The 22,088-nt window shown below is 51.8% G+C and overlaps 2 protein-coding genes across 2 annotated transcripts; both read left to right on the plus strand.

The window, feature by feature from the left end:
• Positions 1 to 229: 229 nt before the first annotated feature.
• IUM83_19890 (Thaumatin protein) lies at positions 230 to 1,549 on the plus strand (the record flags this gene model as incomplete). The annotated part of the gene is made up of 3 exons (XM_067944959.1): positions 230 to 464; positions 536 to 609; positions 719 to 1,549. The coding sequence occupies 3 exons, from the start codon at positions 230 to 232 to the stop codon at positions 1,547 to 1,549; spliced, it is 1,140 nt and encodes a 379-aa protein (XP_067782893.1).
• A 1,067-nt stretch (positions 1,550 to 2,616) lies between these two features.
• On the plus strand, positions 2,617 to 13,275 carry IUM83_19891 (uncharacterized protein; the record flags this gene model as incomplete). Its single annotated transcript, XM_067944960.1, has 6 exons — positions 2,617 to 2,664; positions 2,725 to 2,915; positions 2,992 to 3,660; positions 3,753 to 3,821; positions 3,884 to 3,976; positions 13,038 to 13,275. The coding sequence occupies 6 exons, from the start codon at positions 2,617 to 2,619 to the stop codon at positions 13,273 to 13,275; spliced, it is 1,308 nt and encodes a 435-aa protein (XP_067782892.1).
• Between the last annotated feature and the right edge of the window lie 8,813 nt (positions 13,276 to 22,088).

Below are 22,088 nucleotides of genomic sequence, written 5' to 3' on the forward strand. Positions count from 1 at the left end.
CGCCCGTTAGTACTCGCTCGGTCTCTGGCTCTTTTGGCGGCGCCTAAACTCCAGCTGGGAGTGTCTCCCGCCCGCAGGACATGCGGTCGTTCGCTCGCAGGTAGAGAGACCGTGCATGTAGTCAGGATAGGCGCGCCGTATGCCTGGCCCCGCGGCGGGGGCCCGGGGAGCTCCATTCAGGAATTCCCCCTTACGCTCTTGCATCTCGTTGCGAAAGCGTACCGAAAGAATGGTCATGCAGTTCGTCTCGCGCGCCCTCATGGGGCTCGCGCTGCTCAATGGCGTCGCACAGGGCATCAACATCTACGTTTCCAACATGTGCGACGAAAGCATGACGCTCGCGCACGTGTCGCCTTCGGGCTCCGAGACGGAGCAGGTGGCCGCGGGTGGCACCACCACCAAGTCCATCGCGCCCGGCTCGGCATCGCACGTGTTCAAGTGGGGCACCGGCGCCCAGGCTACTCGTGAGTGCGGTGCAATTGGCGATACTTCCACTCAAATGGCGGCGAATTAACGATGTTGTGTGTGGCTGCAGTGGCCGAGTTCTCGTGCGAGGGCGGTATGGTCTGGTACGACATCAGCATCATCCCCACGGGCACCAAGAGTGGCGTAAGTTCTGTTAATCACATCTTTTTTGCTGTTCGAAGAGGACACGGTCCTCACCTCTGCCACCTGAATGCTAACGTCACGCTATCTTTACGTTATATGATCTCTTCAGCCCGGGTACTGCGAGAGTCTGCAGGCCTGCAAGGACCAGACGGGCGGCGTGGGCTTCAACGTGGCCATGCAGATCACCCCGCACTCGCCGGACGGCGCGCGCTGCGTGGAGCTCACGTGCATGGCGGACGGCTGCGCCGACGGCTACCAGTTTCCCAAGGACGACACCAAGACGCACACGTGCCCGCTGTCCACGGACTTCGACCTGACGTTCTGCCCCGGCGGCACTGGCGGCGCCACCCCGGCCCCCCAGACGCAGCCCCCCACGCAGGCTCCTGCTACGCAGGCGCCGACCCCCACGCCGACGCCGACTCCTACGCCCACGCCGACTCCGACGTCCAATCCTTCGGAGGAACAGAACTCGGCCCCGGCTTCTGGCTCGCACGGCTCGGCCGGCCACTACCAGAACCAAAACCACTACGAGCACCAGTCCTCCAAGTCTGCGTCCGCTTCGGCCTCGCAGGCGGAGACTGGCGTCAAGCAGAGCAACAACAACATGCGCCAGGTGGACTCTGAGAGTACGACCAAGACCGTCTCGCAGACCGCTCAGTCCACGGAGAAGACTATCGGAAACACCCCATCTACCGCCTCGAAGGAAGACGGCGTGCAGACGGTGACCAACAGGACCGCGGAAGACGGCGCCAACAGCACCCCGTACGTCGTGCTCACCATCGGCGCCGCTGTGGGTATGGTGGCCGCCGCCGCCATCTTCGTCGTGCGCAAGAAGAAGGCCATGCTGGACGAGCTGGAGAGCAAGACCCCGCGCTCCACGACGGCCCAGGGTCCGCTCGCCCACTTCCGCACCCCGCGTGACAACGTCAGTGTGCTGTAATCAGACAGGCAGCGGTTTTAGCCGCAGTTTTGAATGTGGGAGGACGTACACACTTTTTTATCTGTAGATACTGGTAGTAAGCCGCGCGTAGTGCGACCAAGCAGTGCCGGTAGCTTGAAGAGGAGACGACGGATTTTTGGACATACATCCCCGGTGTGTACGCGTGTGAATGTTTTGTTTCCGTTCAAAGTATTCGTTGCCAGCAATATCGTGCTCACTATTCGCTACCGTTTACTTATATCGCGCTACTAAACAGTGTTAAGACTTCAGCCGACTGTAAGATTAGGAGCAATGGGATGCACTGGTAAATGCGAGAATGCTACCGTAGTTAGATAGAGGTGTGCCCTGAAAATAGGATTCTATCGTCTTATGATCATAAGACGATTCTGACCTGGTTCGAGTACTAGTACATGCTTCCAACAAATAGCACTCGATGCGCTTCGTCTTGGGGGATAGCCACACAAAAATTGCCGCTCAAGGAAAAAAACAATTCGATAGAGATGCCCGTCTCGCTAGCCGCTGATGAAGACACCGGTCGCGAAGTTTTCGACGGTCCATCGCTAAGGAAGTCGCCAGCAGAAAGCGGGTCAGCGTCGCTGAAGAAAATTTACCCAACCGCGTCAAAGACTGGCAGCGATGCCCAATCATCCAAAAGACCTCGAAATGGTCAGAAAGTGAGTAAGAAAACGATTTTCTCTCTCATCGTTGTCGCAGTGGTGGCGTGCGTCTGCCTGGTTTGGACTCTGTGGCTCATCCTGTTGAATATCGCGCCAAACGAGACGGTGAATCGCGTCATGAACACGGAAACCTTCGACTACGGTTCCTTTTGGCTCATGGTTGATCCGCCAAAGACGCTGATGGCAGTGGCAACGTTTGGTTTGTCCGTGGTTGCTCTCGGGTACTTGGGTGTTCTCGTCGCGATCCTTCCGTTTGGGCGGCAGCGAAAACATGCTGCTGTTCACCGGCAAACCTTGGGTAGCAATGCCTTGATAGAAAAAATGGGGAAGACTCTGAGTGAAGCGGCTGGTGACCGAAGAGGTAGTAGGGTGGCATCCTCGGCGGCGAAACTGGTTGTTTCGCTCTCGCATGAAGAGAGCGTAGCGCGGAAACGAATTGTACGTTAACTTTCATTCTGGGATGACGTGTCAACTAACATTTTGAACTGCTTTTTACAGAAATTGGCGATTAAGTTCGGCGACTTGGCTCTTGAGACGTTTCTTCTCGTTCAAATGCTCGAGTCAGGCTCGCCTACTCCACTGGTTGCATTTTTTTCGTTTGTGGTCGTCTTCAACGCAATTGCTTGTGCCGGCATGATGTTTGTACCGTACGAGCGAGCGCCTCGAGGAGAGCTTTTCATTGATGTTTCGTAAGTTTGGTGTGGTATTTGTCGGATGGTGTGATACTGTTTCTGACATATTTCCGATGAACAAACTCTTACGCAGGATTGACTTTCTTGTCGCTATCGGATGTCCGATGCTGGTGGTTGTCTACTGCCTTTCGGCCTTCACATTTGACCGAACCAAGTTTGCTATCAACATGGAAGTTTATCCCTCAGGATGGTTTGAACAGAATGCTAGCGTCAATGCGGACCCGGTACAGGTAGCCGTCATCTACAAAAGTCTCAAGTCACTGCGCATCATGACTGCGCTGGAGTGTCTGGCGAGGGTGGGCGTCAACGTAATGTTCTCTTTCCGCTTGCGCTACGTCGTGGAGATTATTCGCAGTCCCAAACGACTACGCAGCAGTGTCTACCCCAAGCGCCATCGTCTCGGAGCTATTGGACTCGTACTGTACGCTATTATTCTAGTTATATTTGTCGAGGAGAGTATGAGGACGTCTACGATAGCCTGTCATCCTCACCCAGAGTGCGCTGTGAATGCTCACCGATGGACGATTCTCAAGAGCAACTCGTTGACGCAGTGTCCGTGCCTGATGCTAATTGACCGAGATATTGCTCCGAAGACGTTCGCCGAGTGGATAATGCCAATGAATGTGACAGAGAAGGTGGCTCAGTTAGCTACTACAGGAGATTTAGAAATGTTGCAGCTGACTAATCGTTACTTGGGTGAACTTCCTGTCGAGCTTCGGCACTGCAAGAATTTGCGACACCTGTAAGTTGAATTGTTGTTCACAACAGATCACCGTACTGTTTACCTGAAGTAACACTCACGTATTGATAACATTTATAAATGACTGCATCTAGGTCACTGGAGTACACGAACACGCAGACATTCCCGCCGTGGGTGGAGGAGTTCACCAAACTTGAGTTCCTGTACGTATTTTGCTAATCGAATCCAGTTGGTATCATGGTACTTATTGTGGATTTCATGCTAGGCATGTGGAAAGCAAAGTTTCCAGTCCCATGGTGCTTCTTCCCGACGATATGTTTGACGATATGCCGTCACTCACGTTTATTCATCTGGCGATGTGCATTTCGATGCCAACGTTACCGTCACTCCAGGGCCTTTCGGGTCTCAAATCACTCACGCTGGCACTCTTTTTGGCTCTCCAGGAAATACCTCCACTCACCAACCTCCATAAGCTCGAGCGCTTTGACTTCGCGGGTCTTGTATCGATCGATAGCATTCCTGACCTGGCCCCAGTTCGAAACTTAAAGTCGCTTGTAGTTTCAGATCGTGGAACATGGTGCTGCAATGGGTTTCTCGGCGACTGCGATCTGACCAACGATAAGTGTTTGGTGCATCCAGTGTGGGGAACCCCGGCTGCCACCTGCTTACCCTCAAACCGGACCGAGAAAAGAGCCACCCTAGCAACACTTGAACTCGTAAAGAAATTTGCGGGGACAGTTTGTGGTCCCGTTCTCCAACCTGGAGCCTTGGAAGGGCCTCCAACACCTGATATCATGGCCCCGTGCAACGGGACAATGTACCGACAATGCCCAAGAGCCGATAAAATCGAGTCCATGTGCTACAATGCTCGGTTCATGGGGATCGCTTGCACCACAAACCCTTTTCCAATTAAGATGCGGCGGCGCCAGATAGCTCAAGGTGTTGGCGACAAGTGCGATCCCGAAGTTGAGGCTTGGTTAGGATGCTAGTAAATTTACACAGATGTATCATATCACTTGAGCCCTACGTACTTAGTAGTCGTGAGGTCCACAAACTACAAAACAACGTTTGGCTAACATAAACTTTGAAGATGAAGCGTGAATCAATTGCTTCGAGTGCCCAAGCTATTCCCCATTTCTAGGTATGGGCAGTATCGAGAAGCCACCTCAAATTCAGCAGCGTAATTTTGGCGTGTTCTTGCACAGCGTGTGGGACTGTAGCCAAGACCGTTTTACTGACCTAGGCCATCCACTAGATGGATACATATATAGAGAATATACATGTCGATAACCCGATCAATCATAAGACAACGACGGATAAAACCGTCATCACTGAATGGCATTCTCTATAGTAAAAAAATGACCGAGAATGGACCTTAATCACGAGATATGCTGCCGACTCCGCTGCCGCGCGGTACAGTAATCTCTGGCTGCAGCGATATTTTCTCGGCCGCTTACTGTTCATTTCGTTCTTCGATGGCAAACATAAAGCTTCAACAATCCTCGAGTCGAACGATGCATCTCCTTCGGCTGATAAGCTTGACGCTCTTAGCCTTCTGTGCGTCTATTGATGCCTACGCTTCGGTGGCTGGCCCCACGCTACCAGTGTCCGACTGTTCCCACTGGCGACCACACTACAAGTGAAAATACCGACATCTCCGCGGGAAGAACTGTCTACGATCATGACGGCGAAGAGAGATCAGGATTGTCCGTGTCTGTCGCGGTAAAGGTCAAAACCTTCTTCTGGTCGCCTAAAGTAACCCAAGATCACCTTCAGAGATGGCTCGGCAAGGGGAAATCTGCAGGCTGTTCTACTCTGACGACTTCACTAGTTGGCTCAAGTACGTCGACGATTTGTATTCCAAGAACCCCGCGAAGGGAGCGTCCGCGATCGCAACACTCACTGTTCACTATGGCGACGCAAAGCTGTACAAATTGGTTGACGAAGCCACGAAGATCACGAGAACGAAGGAGCTCGCCACAGAACTGAAAGTAAAGCAATTGAACCACTGGGTGGCCGTTGCAAAAGACCCTGACCATGTCTTTCATTTTATGGAGTGAATGAACACATTCTCAGCAATCCGAAGTTTACCGCTTGGGCGAAGTATGTGGACGATTTCAGCGCAAAATATCCCACAAAACAGGCGTCCATGGTCCCGGCGCTCTTGAATAACTATGATGATGTCACTCTATTCGGAATGGCTGAGGCGGCAATGCGCGTGGAGGGAACCAAAACCGTCGTCTGAGTGGTATCACGGTTTGGGTCGCGAAGCAACGCAAAACCGAAAGCGTCTTCTCCCGATCACAAGAAAGCCGTTAGAAAACCACTACGAGCGGAGGAGCGAGAGAGAGCCCACTTTTCATCTTTCTCCTCGTAGCTCAAGCTTTGGAACTACTTTCAAACTACCGCGGTAGTCGCCAGGCTTTCCACCTATGTCGGCACCGCAGTACGCCTACCTACGACCTTCTGACCTTGCCACGTCAGGCTATTGCTACGGTGTTACTCAAGATGGGACCACGGGTGCGGACACGATACACGTCGATCTGGTGCTGAGCGGGCGCTGGCGTAGTGAACCCTCGTACTCATGCGGATGTAGCAGTCCAGACGTGGGGGTGTCGAGCTGTCACCGAGGCTGAAGCCCAAAGTGGCATCGGCACATACATGGGCAGGTGCGTCTGTGTACCCCGGGTGCCTCTCGATAGCCCCAAGCGATGAGATTATGGTGTTGTGGTGGGCTATACTTGGAACGAAGACTCTAGTTCCGGACGGTTGCACCTCGTGTTTATCGACGGTCCTGAATCACTGTCTTTCGAGGAGACCTATCTACAGGACCTGACGGTGGCGACTTACGCAAAGCGTCCATGTGTGCACCGCCCTGTGTGTGATTTGATGCTGGGAGAAACCAAGGCCCGCACGAGGCCGTGCACACAGCCTTTCATGGGGAAGGTCGTCAGCGACGCGCGACAAGGCAGCTTTCTACAATTTTCGGTCGTCTTAATATTCAGCCTCCCGAGGAGACAACACGCGTGCATCTATATGACGTGTCCCGTCGTGTGGTCTGTCACGCGTCCATTGATTCGATATTCAACTTCGTTTACTATCATAACGGGCGGCGTCAGCCGCCACCGAGGGTACTGGTCAATGATTCTCTGTATACAGTGGCGCTAACCATGCAGGGTCCAGGGACTACCGAGACACCTCAACAGACAACCCAGGTGCATGTTGCGGACGAGCGCTTGCTTGACTCGGACGATGACAGCGACACACCACCTATAGGTCCCGCGCCGCGTTTACTGTGGCTAAGCGAGCACGCAGTCCCAGTCAGCCAGCGGAACGCAGTCCCTTGCGCCGCCGGGCACGTTTCGATCCAGGGAACAGCTGTAACGGGGTTACACGTTCAAGTGGCTACAAGCCACTTGTGAATTTAACAGATAGGATATCTGTTAAAGTTTTAGATACTTCCTCACATTGGAGTAAGGCACACCAATGGATACATTGAAGTGGGCCACCACAATGAGTGGGCCACACCTACCCAAACATCCTATTGGTAGAAAGCAGCATCTTTCTACCAATTAGAGACGTGCATATTGGCGGGGCTCTGACAGCCAGCCGCTGCCAACCCTTTCATAGATGATAAACAGTTTTTAGCAGATTTTAGAGGAAGATCACTTTACAAGCAATACAGTTATCATTTTACCATAAACTAGCTACGATGCTGCGTACGCTATCGCCGACAGAGCAACATGGTGTTGGTCTGGGGTTCATCATGAAGGAGCAGCGTGATGCTGCTTCCTCAGTGACGGCGTCGTCAGGGACGACACCGCGTGCTCAATCATTGAAATTGAGCGTAAGCAATTACGTGGGAAGAGAGGGCGAGCCTCTCCTCCGGTGGCTTGTCGAGCTCGACACAGCCATAGCGGCTCGACGCATCGTCGAGCCGCTGTCGAAGGTCGCGTTCGCCATGTCCTGCCTTGGCGGACGCGCAAGGAGTTGGGCGTATGGACGCCGACTCTCCGATCCTACGTGCTTCAGCACGTACGAAGTGTTCAAGGAGGAGCTCAGACAAGCGTTTGAATCCCCGCAAAACGAGTCCCGGTCGAGGGCGGAGTTCCTCGACCTTCAGCAGGGTAAGCATGACGTTCATGCTTACGCGCAGCGCGCACGATACTTGGTATCAAATATCGTGACTAACCCGATTGACGAGGCGACCAAGGTCGTCACGTTCATGAAAGGACTTATGGATGGGCCCGTGAAGATCTATCTCTTCCGAGAGTACCCGAGGACTCTCGAAGCTGCAATCACCCTTCCCATGCAAGAAGGGTTTAGCCTGCGGCAGGCTAAACTCCATGTAAATGTACCGAGGCCGCAACCGCGCCCGGTAGCGAGGACGGGAGGTCCAGAACCAATGGACCTCACGAACGCAACAACCGCTGGTTACCAGCAGCAGAGAGTATTATCTTTGGTCATGCGTTACTGTCGCACTTTAGACTCGACCGAGCCAACTTGCTATCAATTTCGCAGTGTTTCCGATCTGGTGGTTTCGAGCATGGGGCGAGTGTAATCGCACATGCGGAACAGACTGCAGCCGTATACGAGAGCCTCAAATATCTGCGAATTAGAGTAAATTTCACACTGTTCTACCGGTCTGGGAAGATGGTGGATCTACTTCACAAACGTACGAAGCAGCTAGGCAGCGTGTATCCAAAGCGGCATCGCTTGGGAGCTGACGTTCTCGTACTTTCTGACTGTGCTCATGGAGGAGCTTTTGCGGGCTTCTGCGCTCGCGTGCAAGCCACACCCAGAATGTGTTGCAAGGCACGGTTCTGGAAAATGAATAGATAACCCAATGCCCGTGTCGGATACTGAGGGACCCGATATCGCACCAAAACTTTATGCTGAAGGAAAAGTGACGCAGCTTGCTACGATGGGCGAGCTGCACGCGATTCAACTGATCAACTGAGATTTATCAATCATACCAGAAGAGCTCCGCCGCTGCAAGGGTGTGCGATACCTGTAAGGTGTATTGCTGTGGTAACCAAATCGTATGGTATTGTTGTAGCTGAGTTGAACCCTTCTTTCTTGGTCAAGGTTTTGGGGTACACGAACACTCGGGCATTAGTGTAGTTCAAAGAGTTCACAAAACTCGAAACGATGTAGTGGGCACATTGGTCATTCGAAGCATCCGATCATGGCACTTGGAGCTGCAAAGGTTTACTTGGGAAATGCAATCTGTCCAGTCCAACTTCGGTGAACGCCCGGTATGGGGAAGCCCTACTGCGTCTTTCTCGGAGAGCGAGCTGTGGCCTCTCGCTGCAGTAAAAAATAGTCAATACCACAACGTGTGGCCCAGTAGCCCAACCAGTAGCCCAACCTGGAGCTGTGGAGGGGCCGCTTACACCACATCTCATAGTACCTAGCAATGGAACCATGTGGGAGCAGCCGAGCATGCAAGAAGCGGAGGGCTAGTTTTCAGACTGCGGGAGATACCTTAAATTTAGGATAGGGCAGATAGGAGCGAGGGCGGGACTACTCTGGAGACGCCATTTCAGCTTTCTCTCAGCCCAACCCACCTCACCACTCCCTAGGTGCGATCTCGTTTGTGGATCGCGATCATCTTTAATGAAGTTCATGCAGTAATTGCTGGTTTCCCACAAATTTGCAAACTTCTTCATTATCAAGGAAATGTAACTTTCCTCGCACTACTTTTACTGGTACTTCCGAATCACAACGATCGCCCACACCCTGCACTATTGGACGACAGCGCATTTCAATGGGGAGTCGTTTCGTCGTACAGGCAACTTCCATGAAGCAAGCGTTATACATGTAGCACTTCGAATTGACTTTGGGCACTGCATCCCATGCCTGGACGACGCACCGATTCCCCATTGAATTGCGTCGTCGTCAAATCGCGCAGGGTGTGAGCGATCGCTCTGATTCGGAAGTGCCGCCAGCAGGACTGGGTTGGGAGGTAAGCTGAACACGGGTGTAAGAGTAAGGAACCATGAAAAAAATACGACGAGTACAGTACTGTTTCGTTCGGTTTGACAGCTCTTCGAGAAATACAAAATGTGGGATGCAATTTGTCTGCCAGCCCTTGTTTCCTGTCTTCATTCTCTGAGCGCAGTATTAATGGTTTCGCGCTGTCGCAGAGAGGTTGGAATCTCAGTTTCATTTTTGTTTCATATTTTTGCTATGGCTCACAATGCTATCAATAGGTACATGTAGCCAGGATGCTGGACGCTTGAATCATCCTACCTAACTCGCTGTCCAAGGATTATTTGGGGGTCAGTCAGTTCCTCCATTCAACCGTCTAGCACGATACCGAAGCGTCGTACGGGACAAGAACGGCGTACTGGTGTGTGTATGTGGCATGATGGAGACCACTGCTTTCAGCCATCTACCCGCAAATGAGGACGATGGACGCGAAATCTTCGACGGGCCATTGCATCGCAAGTCTCCTTCAAACCCTGCAGCAGCTTCGCAGAAGAAGGTCTACCCCACGGACACTAAGGCCACGAAAAACAGTCAAACAGTTGGCAAGGCCCCTAACAACTCAGTGAAAGCTCGGCGTGCGAACCAACCTCAAACCCGGCAAAGCATTTTCTTCCACTTGTTAATGGTTCTAGCGGTTTGCATCTGTCTCGGCTGGACTCTTTGGCTCATCCTGCTCAACGTCGTACCCAACAACACGGTGAATAGCGTCATGAACGCGGGAACCCTCGACTACGGCACGTTTTGGCTGATGGTAGACCCTTCGAAGGAGATGGTGGGGGTGGCCACATTTGGTCTTTCGGTTGTTGCGCTGGGGTACTTTGGAATTCTCATCAAGATGCTTCCGTGTATTCGGCGGTCGAAGCAAACCTACTTGGTTCACCAAATCACCAACCGGCCTTTGAAAGAAATGGTTGAGAAGGCTTTGAGTGAGGCGGCAGAGTCGAGGAGAAGAAGCAGAGTAACATCCTCGGCTGCGAGATTGGCTGTTTCACTTACGCATGATGATAGTCCGACCCGAAAACTGACCGTGCGTCTCACTGCCTTCGTCCAACAAATGCGACCTCGCCAATCCCAACTGTGGCGTTCACCCGCTGTGGGGGAGTCCAGCCGTCCCATGTACAGATAAAAAGGCTTCGCCGGCGACACTCGCTGCTGTTAACAAATTCCATTCCACTACGTGCGGGCCTATTCTCCAGCCTGGAGTTGTGGAAGGACCTCCGACAGCAGACCTCATGGCTCCCTGCAACGGCACAATGTGGAAGCGGTGCCCCACAGCTGACAACGTCGAGTCGATGTGCTTCAACGCTCGATTCATGGCAATCGCGTGCACGAAGGACCGTTTCCCCATTGAAATGCGTCGTCGACAGATAGCAGAAGGTGTTGGCGACAAGTGTGACCCAGAAGTGGAAGCGTGGCTCGGCTGCAAGTAGATCGTCTGCACAACACTACCTAATAGATAAGAAGTTGTGTATTCTCCTAACGAACTGAAAATGAAGGGAAAAATGCACATTTCATTCCTGCAACACAACTACATGTAGCTGTTCACGACCTGTCACCTCTTTTTCTCTTCAACAATTCGGCCTTTTTCAGGTTTCACGAAGTACCTGAACCAGTTCAACCGTCGGTATCTCGAGGACAAAACGACGATGATCGACAGTCTCCGGGCTAACTACAAAAACATTAAACTTCTGAGGATATTTAATGCGGCGAAGAAGGACCCCAAGACAGAAAAGCTAGCCATGAACTTGGAAAGCGCTCTGGTCAACAAATGGGTAGCTGAAAAGGAACCGCTTGCAGTTCTTAGAAGGCAATTCAATCATATACAATTCGCCAATGAGCTGCTTGAGAGATATGCCGAGAAGATCAAGGCACTATCAGGAGCTACTTCGTAAAACAGAAGTTTTGATCGGCATTGGGAGGTCAATGATCAACTGCATTTCATTGCCTCTGATTATTTTTATTGGTCTTACCACACAATGAATCTCGCTCAAACTCGTAGCAAAAGCCATCAATTCAAAACCAATATTTCATCGTTTACACCGCAGCCGTGCCAGTAGCATTGGTTTTAGCGACACCACCACAGGTTATGTCAATTTTCGATGCATTGTACATTGATTCAATCGACATGACCATGTAAGAATATTAAGAAAATGTGTGATGAAGCAATATGATAGTACTTTGAGACTGTAATAGAGAGAAAGTACGGCGGACAACGAGAGTGGAGGATGTGATGAGAACGCTGGAAATTCAAACTAAAATTTAGCTTGAAGCAACTACCGTATTTGCCATGGACTGCCTCTGCCGCCACAGGGTAACATTAACTCAAACTATCGTTTGAATCGGGGTGTATGTTTTCTGGGACAACAGCCCAACTTACGTTTGTATGAAAACCCTGGTTTATCGATGAAATTGATGGATCGATTTGGTCAGGAAAGCACTAAACTACAGGGATTCCTATCGCTCCTTGACTCCTGACATAAATTCCTCGAGAACTTTTATGCCGTGACGCCTCACTGCAGTAAGTTGGCAAGAAAAATATTTGGATGGACCCCGTCAGGCATTTGTAGTAATATCGATTTCGTCCCTAAGTAATATTAGTGCTTCCGTAGCTGCACTCGACACAGATATCCCTTGACCGCTTGCTGGGAAGGGCTCACCGTCCGGTGGATCAGTATTCCTGAAGGTTAGAACGCACCCTAGACTGCAAAATCTACGCATAGAGGTGGCCGCGTTAGATGCTAGTAAACGATGGACCCTAGTAGTGCTAGCCGTATCGTTTGGAAAGTATCGTTTGGAAAGCTCAGGTCCACCCCAGCTGGAGATATGATGAACAGGATGACCGCAGATACAACACGGCGGCGTTTCCGTCATATCAGGCAAACAGCAATCTGCCTTTGAGTACTTCATCGGACCCGGTTGCAATCTTCAGGGAGGAAAACGCAAAATGAGCGGGAGAATACGACAGAGCAGCTCGGCAGCCACCTGTTTGCCACCCATTGCTTGCGTCCGTTTAAAATATTGATCTTGAACATCAACCTGGATATTAGTAGGATATTTAGTAGTTTTAGTACTAATATCGTGATTTTTGTTCCTACTAAGTATATGTTAGTACTAATCGCTGTCCTTGGAATTATAATATTACTATTAATAATATTATAGATCTATTAGTAGAGTGTCGTAGTCATTGTGATTTTACTAGAAACCCCTTGACCCCGTACACATATTAAATGTAATAATAATAATTATTGTGCCGCTATTAATAATACATTGTAGTGTTTGATGCTATAATAATAAAATCCCATACAGTAACATCTTCAATGCGTATTTGATTGCTTCAACGAAATATAATGTATAATATAATCATATTATGAAGCACACTACACTGTCGATCACGATAATTCTGTTTGATTAGTATAATTGGCTAGACTATATTATGAGGAAGATGAAAAGGCCCCCGCGGATGATGAAGAGGCTCCACCGGGTGATAAAGAGGCCTCGGCGGGTTACGAATCTGCTGGAAATGAAGAAACTCCGGTGAATGACGAGGAGACTGCGGGCGATGAGCAGGCCATTAAGGATAAGGATGGCGATGAAGACATTGGGGGGGGGAGAGACCTAAGTAGTGGCAAGAATGGAGAACTTTGCCTGGAAGCCAAGGTTTGAAGTTCCGATTGACAAGAGTCTTTTCGCCAGCCAGGTTCAATTCCAAGAAACGGAACACAGTTTTAGGAAGCTTCCTCAGATCTAACCAGTACTTGGATTGCTCCCTCTCCAGTTGTTCGGCGATTTTCACAGTGCTTGGATTGTTCATCGCTTTGTTGATCATTTCCTCGTGGTAATTATAATACATACGGATTGGTGTAAATACCGATTCCTGGCGCTTTGGATTCTTCTGGTTGAAGTCCTTGACGTACTTCATCCACGTCGTGAACAAAGGGTCACCAGGTAGATCAATCCCCACATTGTCAAGGTTCAACCATTTAAAGACCTTCTGAGGAGATTGGTTACTCGCTACGCTCGGATCTTCTCCGCCTGGATTTTAGTTGCAGCGCTTTCCATACTGGAGAACTTCACGATTGCTTGGAGAATTTGGTGAAATGGTCTGTCGCTGAATTGAGTTTCCAACTTCGTCAATATCGACGTCACCTCGCCAGGGTTGTCCTTGAGGAAAACATTCATGTACGAGACCCAAGTGTTGAGGAGAGAATCGCCGCCGAAGTCACCGACCGAATAGAGACGTAGCAACACTCGTACATCGTTGACAGATTTTTCTCCACTGAACCACATTTCCAGCTGGGCGGACTCCAAATTGATGGCAATACTTTGCGGTGCATCTTTCGATTTTGCCATATCAAGCATCTGCGCCACTTGCTTATCGCCGAATTTCTGCGTTAATGTTTCGATAGCTGTTGCCTTCTCGTGGGGATACTTTACGCTGTAGGCGTTCGTGTATTTGAGCCAATTGCTGAAGAGCGGTCTCTCCAATAGGTTACTCACCGGCTCGCCGAGTCCAAGTTTTACGAAAGCGCCACCCGGTGATTTACCACTGTTTAGCCAGGCTTTGACCAGTTGATCCTGTAGTTTATGGCGACAGTTTTGGTTCCCTCCACGCGCATCGCCGCCTCAGCTATTCCGAATAGAGTGACATCATCATAGTTATTCAAGAGCGCCGGGACCATGGACGCCTGTTTTACGGGATATTTTGCACTGAATCGTCCACATACTTCGCCCAAGCGGTAAACTTCGGATTGCTGAGAATGTGTTCATTCACTTTGTCCAACTCCATAAAATGAAAGACATCGTCAGGGTCTTTTGCAACGGCCACCCAGTGGTTCATTTGCTTTGTTTGCAGTTCCGTGGCGAGCTCTTTCGTTCTCGTGATCTTCGTGGTTTCATCAACCGTCGCCATAGTGAACAGTGAGTGTTGCGATCGCGGACGCTCCCTTCGCGGGGTTCTTGGAATACAAATCGTCGACGTACTTGAGCCAACGAGTGAAGTCGTCAGAGTAGAACAGCCTGCAGATTTCCCCTTGCCGAGCCATCTCTGAAGGTGATCTTGAGTTACTTTAGGCGACGAGAAGAAGGTTTTGACCTTTTCGGCGACAGGCACGGACAATCCTGATCTCTCTTCGCCGTCATGATCGTAGACAGTTCTTCCCGCGGAGATGTCAGTATTTTCACTTGTAGTGTGGTCGCCAGTGGGAACAGTCGGACACTGGCAGCGTGGGGCCAGTCACCGAAGCGTAGGCATCAATAGACGCACAGAAGGCTAAGAGCGTCAAGATTATCAGCCGAAGGAGGTGCATCGTTTGAATCGAGGACTGTTGAAGCTTTATGTTTGCCACCAAAGAGAAAATGAACGAAGTAAGCGATGGCGTGGGTCAATGAGTCCTCGGCCACATCATTGACTTGGCGTCGAAGAACTCCAACGTTAACTGCTGTAAAAACTCCTGTTTCCGATGGGCAGCGCTATATAGTAAAACAATGCATAATTTATATTCGTTACCTGATTACAATAAGGGAAACGTAAACATGGAGTTTCACGCGACCTCATTGGCCATGAATTCTTGAGTTGTGGAAGTATCAAGTTTTCGAGCCGATTTTTTGATTAGGGCAATACCCCATAATCACCGAACATGCGACTTCCTGCCCACAAAACATGCGAATAGGTGGGGCGTCACCCATACAATACCACCCAGCTACGCGCTCCTCGCGATCCCAAAATCCATAAAGGCTCGCTACACTCGGTTAGTCAGAACCCTAATCGCGTTGGTGCTCGTCACCTACGCCTCCGTGTGTTCCGCAAACCACAGGCGGGCTCGCTTCGTGACATCCATCCCCAGGCTCCTACCAGTCAGCAAACTGGGCAACTAATCTGCATAGGAAAGTGTATGCATAATACTTCGGGAAGTGGTAGGGTAATTGTGTTATACTCCGACCGGGATATACTCGATTTTTGTATGATACCCATCTAGCCCCAGCCTTAATTGAGAGTGTGCGAATGAGGCTTGGTAGTCGAGTTAGTAGTTGGAAGGAAATCCGAAAGTGAGCTCGATTTAGGCTAGTGTCTTTACCAGCTAGCAGTCCCTAGTGTATGCAATGTTCCCTAGTAGGTGAGGCTTGTAGATGTGGTCCAAACGATCTCAACTGCGGTCCAAACGAAGTTGCCAGTCGTAGGACTGATCCACCTAGTCACGACTGCGGCTCAAAACGGTTGACTCAACACATGCAAATCATAAGCACCCAAATTGAAGTTGTCGTCCAATCCCATTCCAGTATCAAAGATAGTCCAGCCAATCAGGTTGCGAGATCCTCCCATCTTCAACCACAGACCCCGGTGGCACGTGCCAGCACGCGCACGCCGTCTGCCTCGCGGTAGGGATCCAGTCGATCAGACAGCGAAGTGCAACCTCAATAGCCTTACACTCTAGCAATTATTCAGAATAAGATTACTTGGTTACACTACTGCTGGAAGTATGGTATTTTGTTTTGTTTTTGTCATTGAGGTATATTGATGTCACTTTACGTCTTGGCTAACGAGATCTATGACCTAGTCGGAGCTCGTCTCTAACCAAGCTCCCTACTGCGATGCCCTGAGTTGGTACACTCAGTGCCGCCCCCAGCCATTAAGGTGTGGAGTCCCCGAACCCCGAAGAGTTCTCATCACTATTGCGCTCCAGCCAGTGACCTACGTCACTAGCAGCAAAGGAGTGAATATCCTTCCAAAGCGAGGTGGAGCCGATGACTCGATTGGGTGTGCATTGCATACTACGTCGTGTGTCCATCGCTAAGTTGGCTAGCGCATCGACCATTTTGTTGTAAGAGCGTAAATGGTGCTGCCAAGTGAGCACCGCAAGTTGATCCGCAACCCTTCGACTTCGCCAGTACAGCGGGATAAGATGTTTAGCCTTCGGAGGTCGTCGCTTCTGCTGTTGATGTAAAATTAGCGTGCTATCCCCTACCACGTGAAGTGGCACCCACTTGTATCTGTAACAGGCGTGCAATCCTGTTAGCAACCCCATGTTCTCCGCAACGTTGTTCGTCGTCGACGTTGCCGCGTAAGACATGCTGGCAACCCAGCAGATTTCAAAAGCACATCACCCTTCACCAACCCGGACCACCGCTGCTCCGCTGCCACCAGGTCCGGGATTACCACGGGATCCTCCATCGAAAAAGAGTAGATACTTGGAGTGCCTTACTGAAGGTGTTTGAGCTGGTAAGACTGAGTCCGAGTGAAGCGCTTTGCGCATCACTTGCGCCGCTCGCTCGAACATGTCAGGGTGGGCACCCCTGCAGAGATGGAGATGGACCGTGTTATATCCCTGTCGTAGACGAGAAAGGAGGGTGGCCCTATGATACATTATTGAGGGGGTCGAAAAACGATACCCTCCATCTCCACACAGCATGAAAATACAGGGCAGCCCCAATTCTCCAGCAGCTCTCCGTGACCAACGTGAGCGCGACTGAGAATTTGTCAAGAGCGGGGCCATCCAATTCCGGAAAGAGCTCTTGTGCTAGAGTCCATATCCCAGCCGGGACCACAGGCAAAGCAAGGCCGAAAAAGGCCTCTTCCAGGCCCGAAGTAGTCAAACCCAGTGCCATCCAACTCCGCAATAATTTCGTGCGCAAAGAAGCCGCCGCCGGGCAGATCCAAAAGATATGGAAGAGATCTACTCGGTCGAGCCGAACGCAGTCCGCGTGAGGGCATCCGAGTTGTTGACGACTTCGATCGTATGACGAAAGGGCTTGATGTTTGAGTCGGAAGAGGAGCTGCTCTCCCCTCGGATTGAGACCTACGACGCGCCGGATCCGTGTCCATTCGAGCTGAGAGTCCCGCTGCAGCTGCGGGGCTTTGCATCTCCCACCGCTGTTGCCGCCGTGCAATGCTGGCGGTGCCCCGACTCCTCGACGCAGCAGCGATGATAGAGCGATAGTGCTTTCGCGGTTGGATCCAACGCCTATTGCCCACCCATAAACAGACCATACGACTGACACTCGGGTGCGGGTGCACATGGTGCATTCGTACTTCGGGTTCGACCGAAGTGGACACAAATTTAGTCAGACGGGGATGACTGGTGATCACGTGGCGCCTTGAAAATACCGTCGACCCTGAGGTCAGCTGGGCCGATGGTGGCGAGTCGGAAGTCAACCGCCCGATTACTGGTTGATCGGCTGGTATCGCGTCTATCCGTAACTCGGAGCTGGGGCCAAATCTATAAAGTAAACGGGGGTAGTTCGTGATTAACATCAGAGCCAGAGTTTCCACAATGATGCACAGTGCGGTTGTGCGTCTTCGTCGAGGGAAAAGCAGGGTAAATGTGATCACGCCCGCGCCATGGCATCTCCAGTGAATGACGTCACGCAGCCGGCCACCGTAAGTAAGCAAGCGGCGAAAACTGTTCCGGTTGGCGGTAGTTCCAGTTTGGCCATCGATCAAATTAAGATCCATCAATGTGGCATAAGGGAGCCACTCTAGACAATTATGTCTGTGAACTGCAGATTCAACGAAAAGAAAGCGGCGACAGGTAGTTGCCCTTAACGCTGCACCATCCGCAACTAGCCTCGGTCCGTTCCACTGAAGGTCCACAAACCCGAAGTGGCGTGCCAACTGGTACAGGGCCGAAACCATCGACGCCCTTGCAGGAAGGTCAGCGGCTCTGCCTGCCGCCGAGATCAGCATCTGTCCAGTCGCCCACATAGATGAACGTCGACGAAAACCGCCAGCCGGCGGATCTCCTGCGTTCGGGGTCACAAAGGTCGCAGGAGCACGAGAGCCAGGTGCCTTCACTTGCGCTAACAGGATATCACCGACAATATGATCCACATGAGAACCGAGTACTGCCCACTTTGAGACTGTGACCGCCGCCATTGCCATAGTTCCACACGTAAATCGGGTACGGCTAGACCGCCTTGGGTCCGGGGTAGCGCCGCCAGGTCAGCGTCCAGCCAGGCCTTCGAACCTTGTACTTCAGAAATAAACGCACCGTGCCATACGTAATTTTTGATCTTCTGTGACAGTCGATTAACCGTGCAAGTTGCAGGCCAGGCATGCTGTCCGACGTATAAAAGATTGGGAATTATGACTACCGAGGCAATCAAACTGCGCTGGTCTACTGTTGTTGTTTTCTGGCTGGCCATATGCAATCTGGCGGTTAGTTGGCGCTCGGCCATGGTCCAAGTCTTCTCCGGATCCCGCTTACTTTCCACGTAGATACCGAGATATCGTCCGTGGTGCTCCGGTCCCTGAAACTGCAGAGGTGGCGGCAAGCATGAGTCCCCTGCGGGACCATCCGGCTGGAGCGCGATCACCATCGTTTTCTTATGATTGAGGAGGAGCCCGGATGCTGCTCCAAATGTTGTGGTTATGTGCAGAAGCGTAGCAACCTGTTCAGTGGAGGCTAGGTAGACGGCCGTGTCATCCGCATAACCAGCCACTTTGATCTCAACCTCCCCTCCACCCGAGTGAAGCATTACCCCGTGAAGCTCTGGATGCCTGTCAAGTTCCTGGTACAACGCCTCAAGTGCCAAAATAAACAGTAGAGGCGCAAGAGGGCACCCCTGCCTGATACCGCTGGTTACCTCAACTTTGTGAGACTGAAACCCATTAGCCAGAAAGGTGGCATTCGTGCCGTCATGGAGGGCTTCGACCGTCTTGATGAATTGCTCTGGGCACCCATGCCGTCGCAGCGCCGTGAGGAGGAAATTTCTGGACAACGAGTCGTAGGCCTTCATAAAGTCTAATAGTACAACAAGCGCACCATTTTGAGCACGGTCCTCGATAGCAGTCTGCTGAGCAGCCTCGAAGATGTTTAAGGTCTCATGGATCGTCCGCCCCGGGACGAAGCCATTCTGGTTCAGATGTATGCGGTCGTCCAACGTCTCGCGCACTCTGGTCGCTAGGACCCTGGAAAAAATCTTGTAGTCCGTATTTAATAGAGCGATTGGCCGATAATTTAAAGGATTGTGCAAATTCCCCGACTTCTTAAGACAGAAAATATCGGCCTCCAGGAAGGAATCGGGGAATACACCCGCCTCATACCACTTATTGAGCATGATCTTCAGGATCGGTACTAATTGATCGGCATATGTGCGATACCAGCTATTGCAAAGACGATCAGGGCCAGATGCCTTCCCATCTTTGCATGCCGCGAGTGCTGCCTCTATCTCAGCTGTCGTGATCTCCGTCACTATCGCTTCTTGTTCAGACGTCGGGTGAGTGACCTCCTCAATCCAACCGGCAACGTCGTCCTGTGATGCCGCATTCGGCGCGGTTTGCTGGAGAATGGGACACCATGCATCCGCTAGGATATCCGCCTTTTCGTGTACACCCCGTGCTGGGGCTCCCGGTAGCGGATCGAGTCGGTGGATTGTGTTGTCTGAAAACTTGCTGGAGATCCGCCTGAAGAAGTCCCGCGTGGTTTTCCCATCCCAGTGAGTCGCTGCAGCAAAGTGGCGACGCTGGTGTAAGGACGACCTCGCTCTCTGACAGTCGGCAATAGCGCGTCGGATCCTGGCGGCTGGGGTCGAGCCACGCACATCCTCGAGCGTCAGCGCATCCAACGCGTCCGTTATGGACGCCACCGTTGCCGAGTGGCCGTCATTCAGTCGGGCTTGCTGTTTGCTAAGTCGGCGGATCTTTTGGCGGTAGGTGTTGCGCCTGGTACGCTTCCGTTCGCGAATTGACCGCAGTGTGTCCGTTACAACACGCTGTTTGAGTTCGTCCCACCATTTGGCCATCTCCCGTGCAGCGACGCCCTCCACCGAAATGCGCTCTAGAAATTGTTGAAGCAAGCTGTGTGTGTGTTGTTTGACGAAGTCTTCAGAATAGCTGGGAGGTGGGTGGACTTTAGCTGCCTTACGGATTCGGATTGGATCATCCGGCTGCTGCAAGTGTAGCTTGGCAGCATGGTGATCTGCAGAAACCGCAGGGGCTTTGACCTCCCATCCGGCGACCCACGCATAACGTCGTCCGTTGACATACCACCGGTCCAGGCGAGAAGATGCTTCGCCGTGACCATCCACTGGATAATGATAGGTATGCGTCTCAGTATGGTGCCTTCGAAGTTGATCGTGCCGCCAGTGCTTGGGGCGGGCCGATGCCACCGGATCTATTATTCCCCACGTTGCGAGCAGACCTCTCAGAGCAGGAGAGTCGTGCACCCCTGTGCGACTAATGTAGCTACGGTCTGCCTCGTCGTCAAGCGTGCAATTAAAATCCCCTCCCACAGCAACAAGCGTATTACTAGGAAGCTCCAGGGCTGCCAGCTGGCGGAAGAATCGTTCGCGTTGCGGGACTCGGTGGGGCGCGTACACGTTGACTATAATCAATGCGTGTCCATGAATCCGTCCTTGTACTGCCATGAAATGCGCGCCCCACTGATCCTCAAAGAGTGGAGACACGTCCGTGAACGCCCCGTACGGATCCACTAAGATCGCAACACCTGCTTTCTTCTCGTGTGCGGGAGACCAGAACGACCGTGTTGGGCAATGAGTCCCAGTGCGGAAGCCCCATCCGGAAGCGTATAAATCCGTGAACTTTGCAACGTCTGCCTCAGCCACGTGCGTTTCTTGTAGGAGGGTGACATCGCTCCTGCCATGAGTGCTGTGAGTTCGGAGACTGCAGAACCATGCATCGCGGTCACAGGCCCGAGCGCCAAACCCATTCACATTTTGCGTAACACAACCGAAAGTTAGATCAGCGGGATGTATCCCCGTGGGTCGAACACCTCTTGTTTCCATGTACTCTCGTTCTTCTGCTCGGAGCTGGGTAAGCCGCTTGCGGCGGTCCACGCGAAACTGGTTTCGCGTTTGCTTGGCTTGCACGACACCAGAAACGACCGGGAAGAACTCGTTCAGACGCTGTTGGCGTACGCCTCGCAGGCGAGAAGGTGCTGGCTTGGCGGTAGCATATGGCTCAGCGCTAAACCCCACCAGCGTATCCATGCTTCGCCTCTCTCGAGACGAAAACCTCTGATGCCGCATGGAAATTGCATCAGAGGTGTTGTGGCACCGAGTGCCTTTATTTCCGGGTTGAGAGAGCTGCGCGGAACTTAGACGCATCCGCAAGCTCATCCCATGTTAGTCCTGTATGGAGCTTGAGCATCGCACCCCAGTTGCCGCGGACGACGTCTCGGCAACTTTGCTCCACCAGTGGATCTGTGGCGTACCATTGTGCTAATGCACCCAGAGGCGCCCTCCCCATTGGTGTAGCTCCCCACTGACGTACGACATGTGGTAACACGTGAAGCGTGGCCCAAACAGAATCCTGCATCTCACATGGCTGACCACGGAGGTACTTGTCCGCGAGCCATTTTCCGAGGGAAGCCCACCCATTTTCATCCGCAGCCATCTTGAGATTGTTACCAAGATCGGACCCCGTAGCATTGTCCAGCCATTGCCGACTCATCTCGCGTAGCTCCTTCGGGTGATCAGGATCCTGTACTAGCCGGCGCAGGGCCCCCAGTTGCGAATGGTAA

This window comes from Phytophthora cinnamomi (assembly GCF_018691715.1).
Source record: "Phytophthora cinnamomi strain GKB4 chromosome Unknown Contig103, whole genome shotgun sequence".
Classification (NCBI taxonomy): Eukaryota; Oomycota; class Peronosporomycetes; order Peronosporales; family Peronosporaceae; genus Phytophthora; species Phytophthora cinnamomi.